Here is a 19,049-nt window from a genome sequence, read left to right as displayed (position 1 = left end):
TATCTTGTAAAAATTCATTCTTTAACATTTTGCAAATAATGTCCTTTTTAAACAGCTTTATGAAAATTAGTTCTTACAGGGCTTTACTAATTGAAGGTTTTTGGTAATTACATGTTAAATCAAATTTTTTATAGAAATATGTGTAATGTAATTGATGACATGTACTGAAAAAAGTTAAGAAATCTTGATCTCAACTTTACTATTGTTCAGTTACTGACTGCATAATTTGATAAGTTTTTTCATTTTTCTCTGTTTTTCTTGCTTGTTAGGACGTATCCTAAACAGGTTTTCAAAAGACACCGGCCACATGGACGACATGCTTCCTATCACATTCTTTGATTTTATCCAGGTAAATCATTGATTACAGTACACATACAAACTTTTATTGTGGGAGGCTGTTTATATAGTGCTTTGTGTAGTGATCCATCTGTCCATGGTAAAATGTTATAAGATATCTCATGAGCCTCACATCAGATTTAAGGTTGTATCAACGCCATAGTGGCCTTAAGTTGGTTACAGTTTGGTAGTTTTTGGTCAAGGTTAAAGGGTCAAAGGTATCACTGGATTATTTTGAATTCATGCAAGATTTTTTATATTCGTTTAATAGTAGGAAGGCTGATTGGTAAGTTGTGAGCCTCATATTAAAGGGTTCAACTTTTGGCAAACAAGTTGGGGCGTAAGTTGGAATGTAATTGCATTATTTTTTAGCATAATCCCCTTCAGGTTCTATACACTTTTGCCGTGATGTTTAGGGGTCTCATTGCCACTTTTCTTGACTGTCCAGAAAGTCCTCCACTGCATGTATGGCATAATTATATGACTATATGACTGAAAATTGGGTACAGGAATTGGTCTTTTTCAATTTTGGAAATAGATGAAAATCTGAAAAAAATGAGATCAGGCGAATAAGACAGATGCTCAATCAATTCAAAGCCAGTGATTAATGACAGCCATGGCAATGACAGACTTATGAACAGGTGCATTTTCCTGGGTGAACAAGACATCTTTACTGAGATTTCCGTAGCGCTTGAGTTTGATATTTTCCCTTAACTGCCTGAGTAGTGATGCATAAGATGTGCCATTACTGTTTACCCCCTTTGCTGATAATCTACCATCAGCATTCCAGAAAATGGAGGCCATAACCTTTCCAGCTGATGGAACATCTTTGACTTTCTTCGGCAGGGGTGAATCAGGGTGCTTCCATTATTTAGACTGTTGTTTGGCTTTTGGGGTAAAATGATGACCCACATTTCATCCATAGTCACAAACCTCTACAGAGTGTTAGCAGAATCGGCCTCTTATATGCTTAAGGTTAGCACGTGACGAAGTCCACCTGGTGTGCTTCAGATCAAATATCAGAAGTCTTGGTACCCAATGGGCTGAGAGCTTTCTCATTGCAAGATCTTCTGTAAGAATAGAATGTGCTCTTTCCTGTAAAATTCCTGCTGTACTGGCTCATAACTTATCAATCAACCCTCGTATGTTAACCTCAAATTCAACATTTCATTCATTTCGATAGTCATAAGTCAATATCAAAGGATCCAATGACATACTTTATCTTCCTGATGAATGAACTCACAAAATTTCTAGAACAAATGATGCTCAAAACTCATGCAGTGTCAGAAAATTTAGAATATTTTAAAACAGTTCAATTTGCTATCCCTGATATCCATTTCAAGTTATCATTTGTGAATGATAGCAGTAGAAATCAAAGAAATTTTATAGATGCGTCAAATTTTAACAGAACACACTATGATGTATGGCATTATCAGTCACTGTAAACTTTGATTTGTCCAGCGGTTGTCTCCCACAATTTTCAACTGACCAGGTAATCGTTTTAAATTTGGTAGGCTTAATCACCATAATAAATCCTTTTAGAAAACAAAAGTGAGAATCGTAAAACATCCAATGCCTTTTTGTTTTGTAACAGTCGATCGAAACTTCCATTCTAGGCATCAGATAATTCACCATAGATGAAATTGTATTTTATCAGTGTTTCCTGCTGATTATGGGAATTGTGTTGGTGGTGTGTATTGTAAATCCATGGGTGTTTATCCCTCTGGTGCCACTGTGTATAGTTTTCTATATCACACGTACCTACCACATCAGGACATCTCGGCATATCAAGCGACTGGAAGGCACAAGTAAGCTACCACTGATATTTATATGGTTTCTGGTTAGGTAAAGTCATACACACAGAACTTGAACTGTTATTATGTTACAATGTATAAATTTCTTTTAAGCATAATTCTCATGGCTGTTTAAGATATTTTCTGAATCTAAAATTTTATATTGTTTAGGTTCAATATTGCAGGGTCAGGTGATCTAGCCCCTTATGAAAATTTGTAATAATGCAGTATTTTATCAAATCAGGGTCAGTTGCTCAAGCCCATTATGAAAATTTGTATCAATGCAGTATTTTATAAATGTAAACTTGTGAAAGCACCAATATACATGATATTGTGTGTACTATAAATATGTCACATTGAGCCCAGGCCTCGTAATGTCCGACATAATAAATTTAGATGTATGTTGTCCTGTGAATAGCCAACTCTCCCCTCTTACATGGAGTCAAGATATGTGAATATTACCAGAGGTTTGTTGCAGGATGATTATTTTAATAATTGGTATCATATGGTCTTTCGGATATTAATTTTTCTTTTGATGCTTCCTTCACAGCACGCAGTCCTGTGTTTTCCCACCTTAGTGCCTCCCTACAAGGTCTGCACTCAATCCGGGCATTTTCTGTACAAGACAAGTTCATGGAAGAGTTTGACAACCACCAGGACCTGCACTCAGAGGCCTGGTTTATGTTTTTGTCAACAAGTCGCTGGCTTGCCGTCAGACTCGACTGGATTTGTGCGATTTTTGTCACCATTGTAGCAGTTCTATCCGTCCTCATGTCAAAAGGTTAGTTTTGATCCTCTTTTCTGGTGCTATTTTGAATAACAGTTGGCTCTATGGCCAACAAAGACTTTCAGAATTGATGTCATATTAAAGCAAAATGTTAGAAATATTTCTATAACAACACTATGTGTACTTACCACTGTAATTATCTACAACTTTATATGTACTATATAGGTTTATGTCCTTGATGTTATGTTGATGTTATATATAGTGTCTATTGGTTTCCTCCAGACATGGATGCTGGGAAGGTTGGCCTGTCCTTGACCTATGCGATGACCCTGATGGGTATGTTCCAGTGGGCAGTGCGACAGAGTGCAGAGGTGGAAAATCAGGTAAATACTCTCACGAACACAAGTACTGTGAATTACAAATTCTGATTCTGAAAAGATAAGAATTCTGTCATATTGAAAAAAATTACTCCTACAAATAGAAAAAATTGAATTCTAATTATTTTTGTTTCACCGAAAGGTTGAAGCCAAATGGCTGATTTTATTTACAGGGTATAAGTTTTTTACTCCATCCTGAAGAACCCTCAAAACTTAAAATGTTAACAGTAATGTAGATGATTTAACTATAGAAAAAGTGACCAATTCATCGATTATCCTGTATTGTAGATGATATCTGTGGAACGTGTCCTTGACTACTCTCATCTCGACATGGAGGCTGACCTAGACTCGTCAAAGGACCGCAAACCTCCACCGGAGTGGCCACAGAATGGAGAAATCAAGGGAGAGAACCTGTGTCTCCAGTACTCCAAGTCAGGACCCCTGGTCCTCAAACATCTGTCCTTCTGTATCAAAGGACGGGAAAAGGTAAAAAGTGCAGCAATCTGAGCCCCTGGGCTTCAAACATCTGTCCTTCTGTATCAAGGGACCTAAATAGGTAGTTAGTGCTCCAAGTCTGGACTCCAGGTCATCAAACATTTCTCCTTCTGTATCATGGGGTGGGAAAAGTTAACCAGGATTTAAGCTGCTGTTGTGTATAAAGACTTGTAAATTTCATCTCAAGGGTAGTTTATATACAATTTTGGTACAAGACAATTGGATAAAATAGCAAGTACACCAATATAAGTTCTACCTTCAGGTTGCTAAATTACACAAGAATATCAGGGAGTTAACTCTTATTAACATGATTGAAATACATTCACTTATAAGACACGAAACACACATTCATTTTAAAACTATCATTTCGTTATTTATGCATTCAAACCATGTATGTACTGAATTTCATTAAACTTTTGTTGCTGTCATGGCTATAAACCACAAAAACAAAAAAACAAAAAACATAATTATGTATTACTTCTGAGGAAAAATCAATAATGTTATGTGGTATTCAAGAAAGTTTTTATCTTCATTGATGTTTCTGAGTACTATAGATATGTGTCTTTATTATCAGGCATTATAATATAGCCATACTTAGGTAGGTCAAACTATCCACAGATGGTGACTTCAGTAATCACTTCAAATTGATTAGTTTTCAATATTTTGTTATAGTAACCGTTAAATGAAACTATTTGATATGGAATTTCTCTATATTAGTTAGGATTAATGTCTTCAGTGGATAAGTTAATACTCATACATTCAAATGTGTCTTAGGTTTGATTATAACGCTTGTTTTCCGAACTGATTTGAGATATTTTTTTCAGATTGGCATTGTAGGAAGAACAGGTGCAGGAAAGAGCTCCTTAATAGCTATGATGTTTCGTCTTACGGAGCCTACTGGGAAAGTACTGTTGGATGGGGTGAATATACAGGAGATCGGGCTACATGACCTTCGCAAGCATATCTCTATTATACCTCAGGTAATGTTACCAAAGTGCCAGTTTTTGATCATTGTCCATTTAGTACATATCAAATTGATCAGCTATATCACTGGTATGGGTGATACCACATATCATTCAAACCAAAACCACTGCTCTGTTTATTACTATTTATCAAGTAAAAGACAACGATTTATGATACAGCGAGACAATCTTCATAACAGTTGAATACACACTCTGTCAGATTAATTTCACAAACATTGATAATTCTCATTTTATATGCTGCTGCCTACAGGACCCTGTCTTATTTACTGGTCCACTACGGAAAAATCTTGACCCATTTGGTAACCATGATGACCCTCACCTTTGGAACGCCCTTGAGGAGGTCCAGATGAAATCAGCTGTGGAGGAGCTCCCTGAAGGCCTGGAGGCTGAAGTGTCTGAGGGAGGGATCAATTTCAGTGTGGGACAACGTCAGCTCATCTGTCTAGCTCGTGCCATCCTCAGAAAGAATCGTGTTCTCATGATTGACGAGGCAACAGCTAATGTTGACCCTAGGTAGGTATAGATGTTTCTGATGCCACCATTTTAACCTGTAAAATCACCATATAGTATTTCATCACTTACCTATTCCTCCCTTTGCTCAATCTCTTCCTGAAGGCTCTTGTTTTCATATAATATAACACAGCAAGTTAAATAACTGCCAAGGGAGGTAACTCTGTGATCCTATTTCATGTTACAGGACTGATGAGCTCATTCAGCAGACAATACGAGAAAAATTCCGTCAGTGTACTGTTCTCACCATCGCTCACCGTCTCAACACTATCATGGATTCTGACCGAGTTCTGGTAAGATATTACAAAAACCAGAGTTTGTAATCTAGTTTACATTTTGTCAGAGATAGAGAAATGAATTTCTTTATTGTATGTCTATGTAATATTGTTGCATATTACACATGTGTGATATAACTTATTTAATATCTGGTTTAGATGATATAATGATGTTACACCATAGAGAAAAAAAACCTAAAATTTCATTCTAATTAGACATGTCAAAATTTTTATTTTATCTTACAAAAGGTTTGCTAAAATATAAAATTCTTGGAGTTCTTTCATAAATTTCATATCAAATTGGAATTTGTTTAAGATCTTGTTATGATAAAACATTACCATTTTTACAGAAACCTTCATGTTAATTCTATTCCTGGATAATATAATGCCATGCTCTGTATGTAACACTCCGGTCAATAAGATAATGTTATAATAATTCTTGATGGTACAAGAATTGTTAGGATTCTGTTTAGAAAAATGAGGACTTCAGATGAAAGGTAATGTGGTATTGAATTTAGTAAACAAATCAAGTATTTGGTAAAACATATGCCATTTTTCCTTGAGTCATCAATCAGTATTGCATGGTCTAAAATTCTAGATTCTTTTTATCACATATCACAGCTGTTTAATCAGTCATTTAATTATCAGGCAGGTGAACTTTGTGTCTCAAACATTTTCACTGCCAAGAGAGTCATGTGACATCATATGTCTTACAAACATTTGCATTCAGTAATTGATCTCATTAGTTACCGGTATCTGATAAGTGTTTGTTGTCTGGTAGTTATCAGAGGATCCATCAGAACTTGTTAGTTATGTGGTAAGTGTGGGTCGTCTGGTAGTTATCACAGGGTCCATCAGAACTTGTTAGTTATGTGGTAAGTGTGGGTCATCTGGTAGTTATCAGAGGATCCATCAGAACTTGTTAGTTATGTGGTAAGTGTGGGTCGTCTGGTAGTTATCACAGGGTCCATCAGAACTTGTTAGTTATGTGGTAAGTGTGGGTCATCTGGTAGTTATCACAGGGTCCATCAGAACTTGTTAGTTAAGTGGTAAGTGTAGGTCGTCTGGTAGTTATCACAGGGTCCATCAGAACTTGTTAGTTATGTGGTAAGTGTGGGTCGTCTGGTAGTTATCACAGGGTCCATCAGAACTTGTTAGTTATGTGGTAAGTGTGGGTCGTCTGGTAGTTATCACAGGGTCCATCAGAACTTGTTAGTTATGTGGTAAGTGTAGGTCGTCTGGTAGTTATCACAGGGTCCATCAGAACTTGTTAGTTATGTGGTAAGTGTGGGTCGTCTGGTAGTTATCACAGGGTCCATCAGAACTTGATAGTTATGTGGTAAGTATAGGTCGTCTGGTAGTTATCAGAGGACCCATCAGAACTTGTTAGTTATGTGGTAAGTGTGGGTCATCTGGTAGTTATCACAGGGTCCATCAGAACTTGTTAGTTATGTGGTAAGTGTGGGTCATCTGGTAGTTATCACAGGGGTCCATCAGAACTTGTTAGTTATGTGGTAAGTGTGGGTCATCTGGTAGTTATCACAGGGTCCATCAGAACTTGTTAGTTATGTGGTAAGTGTGGGTCATCTGGTAGTTATCACAGGGGTCCATCAGAACTTGTAAGCTATGTGGTAAGTGTGGGTCATCTGGTAGTTATCACAGGGTCCATCAGAACTTGTTAGTTATGTGGTAAGTATAGGTCGTCTGGTAGTTATCACAGGGTCCATCAGAACTTGTTAGTTATGTGGTAAGTGTGGGTCGTCTGTAAGTTATCACAGGGTCAATCAGAATTTGTTACTTATGTGGTAAGTGTGGGTCGTCTGGTTGTTATCACAGGGTCCATCAGAACTTGTTAGTTATGTGGTAAGTATAGGTCGTCTGGTAGTTATCACAGGGTCCATCAGAACTCGTTAGTTATGTGGTAAGTGTGGGTCGTCTGTAAGTTATCACAGGGTCAATCAGAATTTGTTAGTTATGTGGTAAGTGTGGGTCGTCTGGTTGTTATCACAGGGTCCATCAGAACTTGTTAGTTATGTGATAAGTGTGGGTTGTCTGGTAGTTATCACAGGGTCCATCAGAACTTGTTAGTTATGTGATAAGTGTGGGTCGTCTGGTAGTTATCACAGGGTCCATCAGAACTTGTTAGTTATGTGATAAGTGTGGGTCGTCTGGTAGTTATCACAGGGTCCATCAGAACTTGTTAGTTATGTGATAAGTATAGGTCGTCTGGTAGTTATCACAGGGTCCATCAGAACTCGTTAGTTATGTGGTAAGTGTGGGTCGTCTGGTAGTTATTACAGGGTCAATCAGAATTTGTTAGTTATGTGGTAAGTATAGGTCGTCTGGTAGTTATCACAGGGTCCATCAGAACTCGTTAGTTATGTGGTAAGTGTGGGTCATCTGGTAGTTATCACAGGGTCCATCAGAACTTGTTAGTTATGTGGTAAGTGTAGGTCGTCTGGTAGTTATCACAGGACCTATCGCAACTTTACTGAACTCCCCAGAAGGTTTCCCACTGCCATTTTTTATGAGGGTGCATACACCTGATCAGATTCCAGTTAGTGTATTGGATTAGGTGGTATCCATGTCTCACAGACATCTTCTCTCTCAGTTTGATATGAAATATAAATCCTTTGGCTGTATGTTAATTAGGTGCTGGATGAGGGTAACATAGTGGAGTTCAACAAACCATATGTCCTTTTACAAGACGAAGATGGACATTTCTACCGAATGGTACAACAGACCGGGAAGAATGAAGCAGAGCACCTTCTAGAAGTGGCACATGACTGTTACCATGCCGATATTTCTTCAATCATTCCTACGCTTTCCTCTGTACATGATGATGAACGCAAATCAAAAGAGAACAATATTGATCACAATGTAAAACTGGATGACAGTGTGTTTGATACGGATACAAGTAAGATAAGTAACGTTGATGATTCTGATGAAGAGAATAAGGAAGAAGTACAAACAAATCATATAGATAGATCGGTTGAAGGAGATGCTGATGATGATACAGTGATAGAGAATGAAAGTGGCATTAGTAGTCCCACAGCCCTAGAGTCTGAAGCTGCATTCGAGTCTCAACCCCTGTTAGCAGTCTCAGAAGGCGAGGAACACTCACAAACTGTTGAACCAACCAAAAATGAAAATAAGGACGATGATGATGATGATGAAAGTGAAGAGGAGCAATCCAAAGAAGAATCCAGTCATCTTATACCAAAAGGACAGAATATAGCTGAAAATGACATGAACACTCAGTTATAATGTTCATGTTTGTTTAGTTATAAGGTTATGACTGTTTGGCATCAGCTGTTCACAGTTCGATTTGTTTACTGCACAGTTTTTGGAGAAGAGAGCCATACTTCTCTAGCGCTGTTGTTTTTCTTGTTTTCATATGAATTTGATTACCAATATTACTAATGTGAGTTTTGAATTTGTTCTTTTGATACTAACTTGTTGTAGTTGTATATTTGACCGTCTTGGTTTCAGTATACAAATATTTGTAGAATACTTTTAGAAAAGCAGGGCTTTATTTTCAGTATACTTATTCATGTAAAATATATTTAAAAGTTGGAACCTGGGTACAATACACTGATGCATATATTTTCAGTATACTTATTCATGTAAAACATATTTAAAAGTTGGGACCTGGATACAATACACTGATGCATATAACATATATCAAAATACATTAAGCTAAGCTTTGGTTATAGGCACATTAAATTGATAGGAAGCTGAGCCCTGGATTCACTATACATATACACTGAAGTATATTATGCTAGGCTTTGGGTGTAGGCACATTAAAATTGATAGGAAGCCGAGCCCTGGATTCACTATACATATACACTGAAGTACATTAAGCTAGGCTTTGGGTGTAGGCACATTAAAATTGATAGGAAGCTGAGCCCTGGATTACACATACACTGAAGTACATAAAGCTAGGCTTTGGGTGTAGGCACATTAAAATTGATAGGAAGCTGAGCCCTGGATTACATATACACTAAAGTATATTACGCTAGGCTTTGGGTGTAGGCACATTAATGGGAAGCTTCCCCGTGGACTCGATACACTGTTACATGTAGTATATATATATGTGTTTACACTGAAATACTTAGAGCTAGGCTTTGAGTTCAGGTGCATTTATGTTAGAGGAAAAGCTGAACCCTGGATTTTGCTTACAAATATATATATAGATATATATGTATATTATTGGCTAAATACATAGATAACAGTAAATCATCATATCTGTCATCAACGGTTTTCTTTAACTAAATTGTATTAATCATTCTCGAAGTTAGAGACTTTTGATCTTTTTTTTTTCATTTTGGGAGGGTTGAAATCTTTTGTCCTTTTTTTTTTTTTTTCCTCGTTTCTTTTTTCCTTTTTGTTGTAGGATTTGGTAAATAATGTGCTTTAAGTGATTCCTTTAAATATGTAGCCTCAATACAAAAAAACACAACCTGATTTAAGAATTTGTAGTGCTTAAGATAGCTCGCAAAGGAAAGACATTAAATGCTACTGTTGTATATTATATGTTGTTTAAGTTACATACATATAAAGTATGTTGGATGCTGTTCTGTTGACTTTGGAGAACACACTATAATTCAAGCTTGCCAAAATTCTGAAGTCAATAGTATATCAATCATGACTATAATTTGCTGATTTTTTTTTACTTTGTGTTTTATACATACATATCCTCAAAGTATTGAAACTTAGTGAATTCCAGCTGATGTTAATCCATGTGAACATTAAAAAGGACGAGTGCCTTGTTTCCAAAGTGGGTGAAAGTACGCGTGATATTATTAATTGTTAAAGCTTTAGTTACATGTATATTTAACAATTTGGTTGTGGTCAGGTCAGTAAAGCAGGATATGCGGGTGACTGTAGTTTATCAGTTGTCAAAAATGGTCATGGGTGATTGGCTTTAATTGCTTCAATCTACTATATAATACATTATGCTTTTTTCAAGGGAAGTAACTCATTCTTTACTGAAATTTGCCTCTAAAATATTGTAGATCATAGATGGAAAATTTCCAAATTATGTGATAGACTTTCTTTTTTGTCTTCAGACAATCATAACTCAAGGATGGACCAGGAAAGAGTCTATTAGATCAAGTTCTGTATGTGATTTACTAAAAACATTTACCTGCTTTGCCATAATTATATGTATTCTGTAACATAGATCGTTACTTACTGTGCATGTGATTGTACTAATGGAACATTCTCCAGCTGGTGTTGTTTCATCTTTCTTTCTCATCGCCATTTGACCACTTGAATCAGTTTTTGTTTGTGTTACTCTTGCGTTATACAGAGTGCTAGTCAATGTATATTGTTCAGGGAACTCATTTAAAAAGAATTTTTAAAATTATGGACAGTTTTTGCAGACACTCATATTTAAGTTGCATTTAATAAACAATAATGCAGATATTTTCTTTAAAATATCAAGCTTTTAGAAAGAAGAAATCTTTATTTGGATTGCATATTTTGATAATGGACTAATACATTTTTTTGTTTATAAAGTATGCTGACAAAATACACAAGTGTCTCCATTACTTGTAATCATCATTTTGTGTACATCTTCAGTTAAAAATTAATTACTTATTTCAGCAGGACATTAGACTGTTCAAAATGAATACAAATTATAAAAATTCTGTTTGTAAAATTAAATTCCATCTTGATACACAGAGAATATTCCCGGTAATACTTGTGGGTGTAACACAGTCGAATTGATATGGAAAGACCACCTTTTGGAAGTTCATATGTCACAGGATGGGTCCTTATACAGGATAGTGATCATGATTATTACTTATAGCATAGATGACTCCAAGCATATTCAGCTATGTATGGTGGTCCCTCATACAGGTTTCACTGTATTCACCCTACAAGACTTTGGTTTTTTATAACCATAGAGTAAGATTCCCTTGAATGTCAGATGTTGTAATATATATAAATATATGACTGTGAAAGAAAAATTATGTATGTAAGGTTATGGTAGGTCATTTGTAATTTGAAAGGTGATTACTAGTTAATTTCATAATTATAGTTGTATCTATATACATAAGAATGATTTTGCATTTTGATTGTTGAAATGTATACAAAGAATAAATGGAAAATGTTTTCAATCATGTTGACTTTTGTTGAATCTCTTTCTTAAAATATTAATTAGGTATCTTTGTATTAGATAAACTAACCATATATAACATATCTAAACTGTGATGAAATATCTTCATACATTTTTTCCTCTGGCATCAATTTTTAGTTTCCTCTCAATAGCCAAAAATGGCTAGGGTCATTAATTTAGGTCAGGAATATTTTTAAATGACTGACATTGACCTATTTGTAGGCCACAGAGGTCAAATATTAAATATTTAAACAACTTCTCCATAGCGGAAAATGACATATTGAGCCAGCAGCATTTTGGAATGAATGGCCACCAAGTCGGTTCAATTGTATGGGGGTCATATATACTTGATGTTTTTCTGAAATTATCTGATTTGTAAAAATAACAAAATTAGTTTAATTATAGGATTAGAGCACCTCCCCATCTAGATTTTTACTTTTCTTTGGATCACTTTGAATTTTCTTCCTTCGCTTTCTAGGTTTCAAAATTTAGACCCTTAGCATCACTGAAGACTCTGAAGTTGTGTTGCTGTAACCTACATGCTACGGTTTCATTCATTCAAATATGTACTTGACGTTCTAAAATTATCTGATATATGAAAATTATGAAATTTATTTAATTACGGGGTCAAGTGCTTCTCCTCGAGTAGATTTTGTCTTTTCATTCCATCACTTAAGATTTTCTTCAGTGACTTCCAAGGCTACTAATTTTAGGCCTTAGCGAGTCCTAGAAGGACCAGAGAATTGAACAATGCAGTTTAATTCATTGTTAGCTCTTTTGTATCTAACTCTAGATTTGTATTGAAAGGTGCTATTCACTTGTATGTCTTTTATACACTCTCAGATATCATACTGAAAAAATTTACTTAAATGAATTAGCACACTGCAATGTACATAAGCAGATTGGCAGTCACACAAAAAAGTCCAGAAAAGTTTGGAATCACCGCAAAACCCTAAGAGTTGCAGTAACCGTCCATTTTCAATAGGTTCTATATTGGCGTAGTACTAGCAATCAGTTAAAGTCTGATATCTTATTGAAAAATAAATCTAATGAAAAAAGTCTCTGGGTTAAACATCAGCAGGCTTTTAAGGCTCGCACAAAAATGACCTCTGAAATTTGGAGCCACAACAGTAACCATAAATGCCAAAATTTCACTAGTTTTATATTGAGAGTTACTTGAAATATTAAATGTCTAATATATGATTGAAAAAATCACAATAATGAAATAGAAATTTGCTTTATACATCACCATGACTAGATCCACACAAAAGATTCCTTAGAACTATGGGGCCACAACAGTAATTGTATGAGCCACAGTCAAAGTTATTTTCACAAGGTTATTTGATTTACGATTTCATTTGAATTGGAACTCTTGATTTCTAAATGAACAAGAGGCCTTAATGGTCATCTGACATAAAATACAATATTTCAAATTTTGAACTTATTTCACCTGGATTTAAGAATCAAGGGCACTTAGCCACCACCTTGGAAGTGGGTTAAGGTTATTCATTTCAACAAATTTCGTAAACCTTCATCCCAGCATGCTACAGGCCAAATATCATCACCCTGGGTGTTCTGGTTATTCAGAAGATGTTTGAAGTAACAAATTTTGGTCGGTGTCTTGTTATGATCATTTCATGCAAGTTTTGGCCCAATCGCACTGGTGGAACTTGAGAAGAATTCGAAAATGTGTTTTCAAGATGGCGGCCATCTTGGATTTCGCACCAACTTGAAATTAACAAACTTTGGTCAGGATCATGTCACAATCATTTCAGGTAAGTTTCAGCTCAATGAGACATGTAGAACTTAAGAAGAAGTTGAAAATGTTTATCACGGACAACATGCGATGGACGATGCCGGACAAAAGGTGATTGCAATAGGTCAGATGACCTAAAAATCAATAATGAAATAAAACCAGTGACACACGAAAATGACCTCTGAAATTTGTAGCCACAGCAGTAATCCTAGGAGCCACAGCCAATGTTATTTTTACTTGATCCATAATTGTTTATTTCATTCAAATTACTTTGATATCTTAGTGAAAAATCGAAAGAACTGAACCACTGCAACAAACATCAGCAGGCCTAAAACCAAACAAAAATACCGTCAGAAGTGTTGAGCTACAATTAGAAATCTAGTATATTTAACTGACGACAACCCCACATCTGTAAGCATTTGCCATATATTATTTCTGTCTTACTGATAGTCGATTAAAATGATCTGCGTCATTCCATGTTTGTAGCTGATGGAAATAAAGAATTTAGCATACGTCGGAGATACATTGAAGTTATAGAGATTTGAGTGTAAATATGCTTTTATCAGAAAATATTTTATCTGATTTATGTAACCTTTTTGACACGACAAATCTAGTTAAGAATCCTACTCGCTTCATGAAAAATAGCAATCTATCATTAGTTGATGTATTTTTTAACTAAAAGTCGTCAATTTTTATGTAGTACCATGTCTTTTAACACTGGACTAAGTGATTTGCATAACATGATCACTACTGTCTTTAAAGGGGTTTTAAAACCAATGCCCAAGGGAAAGAAAAGTTTTAGAAGTTTCAAAAACTTTGATGAAAAAGCTTTTAATGATGATGTGGGCAACATTCCTTTTCATTCTACTTATGTTTTTGAAGATGTAGATGATATTTATTGGGCTCATGAAAAACTATTCATGGAAGTTATAGATGAGCACGCCCTCATTAAGGAAAAGCAGGTAAGGCAAAAGAAATGTCCATTTTTTAATAGCTCACTTCGTAAAGCTATTTATCGTAAGCGTATGCTTTTTAACAGGTATAAGAAGATCAGAACCCAACATAATTGGGAGATGTATAGACAGCAAAGAAATTTGGTGACAAAGATCCGAAAACAGTCTTTGAGAAACTACTTAATTGAAAGGTGTGCTGATGGGCCAAACTCTCGGGATTTCTGGCCCACCATCAAACCTTTCCTCTCAAAAAATGGCTATAGTGCTGACAATAACATTATCTTGAAAGAAAATGAAACAATTGTTTGTGACCAGACTGAAGTGTGTAATGTTTTAAATGACTTTTATGTAAATGTGGCTAGTGATATTGGTGGTGATGTCGCAGATGATGACAACATCATTACCAATATCAAAAGTCCTGAAAATAACATTTTTGATTTTAATCCAGTTTCTCCTGTGTATGTTCACAAAAGTATAAAGCAGTTAAGTACCAAAAAGGCAACAGGCCTTGATGGAATTTCGGCCAGACTACTGAAGGCTTGTAATAACAGCATCAGCTATCCACTCTGCAATATTATCAATTTCAGTTTCCAATCCAGTACTTTTCCAAGTCAACTTAAAATGGCTCAAGTGGTCCTTGTTTATAAAAAGAAAGATGCCATGGATAAGCAAAATTACAGGCCTGTCAGTATCTTGCCATGTATCTCAAAATTTTTGAAAGGAGTATGAGTGACCAACTCGGGCAATACTTCAGTAATATTTTTAATTCCTTTCTAGTCGCCTTTCGACCAGGATTTGGTTGTCAATCTACCCTGTTGAGATTAGCTGAGGATTGGCGAAAGGCCTTGGATAACCAGGAGTATGTCGCCGCCATACTCATGGATCTATCCAAGGCCTTCCTCGTGATCTGCTGCTCAGAAAGCTTGAGGCTTATGGTATGAGCTCTGGCTCAGTAGACCTGGTCTCTAGCTATTTGAGCGACAGAATTCAGCAGGTTAGACTGGGTTCCAAATGCGGTGACTGGATGAAAGTGCTGAAAGGTGTCCCTCAAGGCTCAATCATGGGCCCTTTACTTTTCAATATTTTCATTAATGATATGTTTTTTTATGTCAAGTCATCCAACTTATATAATTACGCTGATGATAACACCATCAGTAACTCTAGCAAAGATCCCCTCACTCTAAAACAAGCTGTTGAAACAGACTGTTCAAACTTGGTTAAATGGTTTTACAAGAACCAAATAAGGGGAAATCCTGGAGGCATTTGCAAATTTCAAAATAGATAATGTAACGATTTTACCTGAGAAAACTTTAAAATTGCTTGGAGTTTATTTTGATTCACTTCTAAAGGGCCGGTTTCCAAAACGGCCCCTTCTCTGATTCAAATTTCCTGTTGATGGTGCATTGCCCATGCCGTTGTGGTCACAAATCTATAAAGTATAAAGATTTAGGCCACTTGGTTTGTTTTTTATGGCTCCTCAAAGTTGTACTTATCAGAAGCTGTCCAAGTGTTGATAAAATGTGCATGTTATGTAAAATATTATTGAAAATCTAATCAAATGATAGTCACCGTAAAGAATACATTCATGGCATGATTGTGACAAACAATCATGTTTCCATCACGCCATTTGGCTGTTTTATGGAAGAAACAATCTCAAAAATGCCATTTTCGATGATAACATTTTAGACACAAAAACTGTGTTTTTTTAGAGAATACACCCTTTTATGGATGCAAACCAATTTTTATCCTATTAAATAGTACGTAATATGCTATTGATGAGAGGAAAAATCATCAAAATGTAAGTGGTGGAACATTTTCAAATGTTGGGTTGAATTAGCCTATGGTTGAATTGCCAATTTTCGACTTTCTTTAGATAATTAACAAAAAAACGAGAGTATTTGCTCGGTATGTTGAGAATATGTACACAGATATGAAAAAAAGTGAGAGAAACACTTTTTCATAAAAAAAAATCCAAGATGGCTACTTCACAAGTCCCCGTGGTTGAAGACATTGGCTGACAAATAGACAGAACAACAAACAAAACGTGTTCCTTATGATTTTGGTTGGTTTTCGCATTTACAGGAGTGTTCATAGCTACGGGCGATTGTATAATACCTATATTTATAAGTTTGGTTAGTCACATGGTAACGGGGAGCTTTCATATCGAGCCCCAAACACACTTTCGACATATGCACTCCGTTGCCGCATGGAAAACTATTTCAAAGTTTTGTCGGAATTTCTTTACCTGTGGTTGTAATGGTCGAGGGTTTTCCAGCGTCCTGTAATACCCAAGGTAGTACAAGATACTGGAGATGTGCGCACACATTCCCATCGTTCTCTCTCCAACTGGGCACTGGCAGTAGTAGTCCTTTATTGGGGCCTCAATATCGGGTGAAACGGTGAACCGTATCCAAACGTTATATTTCGCTTGGCTTTTGTGTCGAGAATGTATTTGACATCGGAGAAGGTCTGGGGAGTGCTGGTAAAGCCACACCTCATAGTCTCCCTCATCACTTAAATGTTCGGCGATGTAACCAGGAGCCAGAGATATCTGATACGTTCCACACGTAATGGTTCTCAAGTAATCAAGATCGAGACGGGGAAACAGTACGGAAGATGCATACATCTTGACAAACTCGGACCTTGCCCGTCTAGATAGATCCGGATCTATCTTGACTCTCTGAGCTAAACCATTCGGTGTTGTCAAACGGTCCTTCATACGTTCAGCCATTAGCCTATCTTTGGCATCTCTCTCTGGAGATCTCTGGTAGATCGGTCCTCTAATACCATTCAGACAGGCTGTTACGGTTCGAAGCAAAGCCTCAATGACATTGATAAAGCTGTTAGACACTAATTGCGTCCGGAAGAACGTCCAGTGTTTCAGACGACCATGATAGGATTCCACAATCCACCTCGATTTGGTGATAGTTCTGTCAAGATTTGCTTGGACGTCAGAATGTTGACTTTGACCGGGTTTCAAGGTATGACGGCATGCTAACATTGAGGCCAAAGGCTTCGAGAACTGGTAGGACATCTCTAAAACCTCGGTCAACGACAACGTTGTCGTCTGGTTGTAGCCAAGTAACTAGCTTGTTCATGACTTTTTTTGTAATTGTAGCATCATTTTCGCTGCCAGTGAATGGTCCTACGGTGTCCAGGATGTAGCCATCTGGTAAGGCGATGCTCATGAATTTGACATAGTTTCTCTTCTTCTGGCCACAGTAGGACATTCTCTGGAGCTTGTGGTCGGAGCTTTTCTGGATATAAATATAGGTGCCGTCTAATATGGCAGTGGCTTTATCTCCAAAAAATGCTTCTGAAAAGACAGTATTGTGCCCGAGCAATTGTTCTCTTGTCAAGTGATCCGGACCTAGAAATTGTGGGACTATCGATGTGTCTAATGCCTGTACTATGGAGTGGAAAGTTTTGGACACACTTGACTTGGAAATTCCATAAAGAGAAGAACACTGACTCCAGGAAATGTCGGTTTTCAGTTTTACCCAGAACAGTAATAGAGCATCGTGTGTAGTCTTGGTATATATACCAGATGAAAGATATGGGGAACAGTGCGAGTGGATTTCGATGAACTGATCTTTGGACCAACCTGTCCAGGCCATGCATGCCGAGTCATCAAGAGAAGAAAAGCTTATTGTAAACGCAGACTGGTTCTGGGAAAGGACGTGCGACACCTCTAGGAGGTCATTAATGATTTCGGACGATTTTGTTGGTAACTGAGATTCCAAGGAACCTCTACCATCAAGGACAACCTCTGTAGACGGATCTAAGTCGTTACCAATAAGGTGAATGGAGCAGATGCGGGATGAGGTGGGACACCACAGTTTGTGTGAATAGATCAGGTGATGTCTTGCACGTTTTGATAAGACTGATGATTTTGTTCCATTTTTTGGAAAGGTAACAAGACAGAGACAGCATTTTTTGTGTGAAGATGATCCATTCAAAAGATCATGAAGGGTCAGCAACGGCAGGATATGGGACGGGGAGTCGTCTTCTTCCTCTATTTCCTGGTTCTGCTCGGGTTCAGGTTCAGGCTGATTTTTGTTCCGAATATACTTCATGTAGCACTTCTGGCAAATAAATGCTTGTTCCTTTGCTGACATCAATCCTTGTTGCACCAGCGTATCTAGGAGCCATTTATATTGTGGACTATTTACTAAGTTTCTTGAAGTATATTTGACACTCTTCTCCAACACATTTACCCTCCATCTTGAAACAATGACGATTGGTTTATGAAGCGTCGATAAAGTAACAAAATAGCGAGCCACCGATGATTAATACTTAGTAGTTTGGTACAATTATGCGAAAATGTGTGATAAATAACGAACAACTAATTACACAAAATAACAAGACAATATAATAAATCACATTCAATACCTCCAAGAAGCGCAGAATTGATTGATTACTTAGAACAAAATAAAGTATTTCATATGGATAATCTATCTATTCAATGTGGCGTGGTCGGCGTGGTCGGCAGGCACAAAGAAAGTGAGACAAGTCAGGGTCCCAACCCTGACAGAGCCACAACGCTTTGGAGATGGGACAATAAAACAAGGAAATTGAGACAAGAATAGCCAGCGTCGAGTGAATGATTTCGTAAACGTATAGACAAAGACAAGAAGATACGGATAAATGTACAAGGCCACACGATCAGTAAATTCAGAAGAGGACAGCTTGAGATAGAACAGTATTCATGTATCAGGGT

The 19,049-nt window shown here is 36.7% G+C and overlaps 1 protein-coding gene across 2 annotated transcripts in view; it reads left to right on the top strand.

The window, feature by feature from the left end:
* Positions 1 to 11,624, top strand: part of LOC132552769 (ATP-binding cassette sub-family C member 4-like) — a 117,074-nt gene extending 105,450 nt beyond the window's left edge. For both annotated transcript variants that reach the window (XM_060216957.1, XM_060216958.1), the window contains exons 17-25: positions 270 to 349; positions 1,994 to 2,144; positions 2,680 to 2,910; positions 3,139 to 3,239; positions 3,522 to 3,719; positions 4,553 to 4,708; positions 4,962 to 5,224; positions 5,409 to 5,514; positions 8,149 to 11,624. In XM_060216957.1, the coding sequence (XP_060072940.1) occupies positions 270 to 349; positions 1,994 to 2,144; positions 2,680 to 2,910; positions 3,139 to 3,239; positions 3,522 to 3,719; positions 4,553 to 4,708; positions 4,962 to 5,224; positions 5,409 to 5,514; positions 8,149 to 8,763 (1,901 nt within the window). In that variant the 3' untranslated portion in view covers positions 8,764 to 11,624. The remainder of the gene's footprint in view (positions 1 to 269; positions 350 to 1,993; positions 2,145 to 2,679; positions 2,911 to 3,138; positions 3,240 to 3,521; positions 3,720 to 4,552; positions 4,709 to 4,961; positions 5,225 to 5,408; positions 5,515 to 8,148) is intronic.
* Positions 11,625 to 19,049: the final 7,425 nt, after the last annotated feature.

The sequence above is a fragment of the Ylistrum balloti genome, unplaced genomic scaffold (assembly GCF_031769215.1).
Source record: "Ylistrum balloti isolate Yb309-2 unplaced genomic scaffold, AGI_CSIRO_Ybal_v1 Utg370278, whole genome shotgun sequence".
Lineage (NCBI taxonomy): Eukaryota > Metazoa > Mollusca > Bivalvia > Pectinida > Pectinidae > Ylistrum > Ylistrum balloti.
Note: the sequence above shows the minus strand (reverse complement) of the source record. Positions and strands in the feature narration are given on the sequence as shown.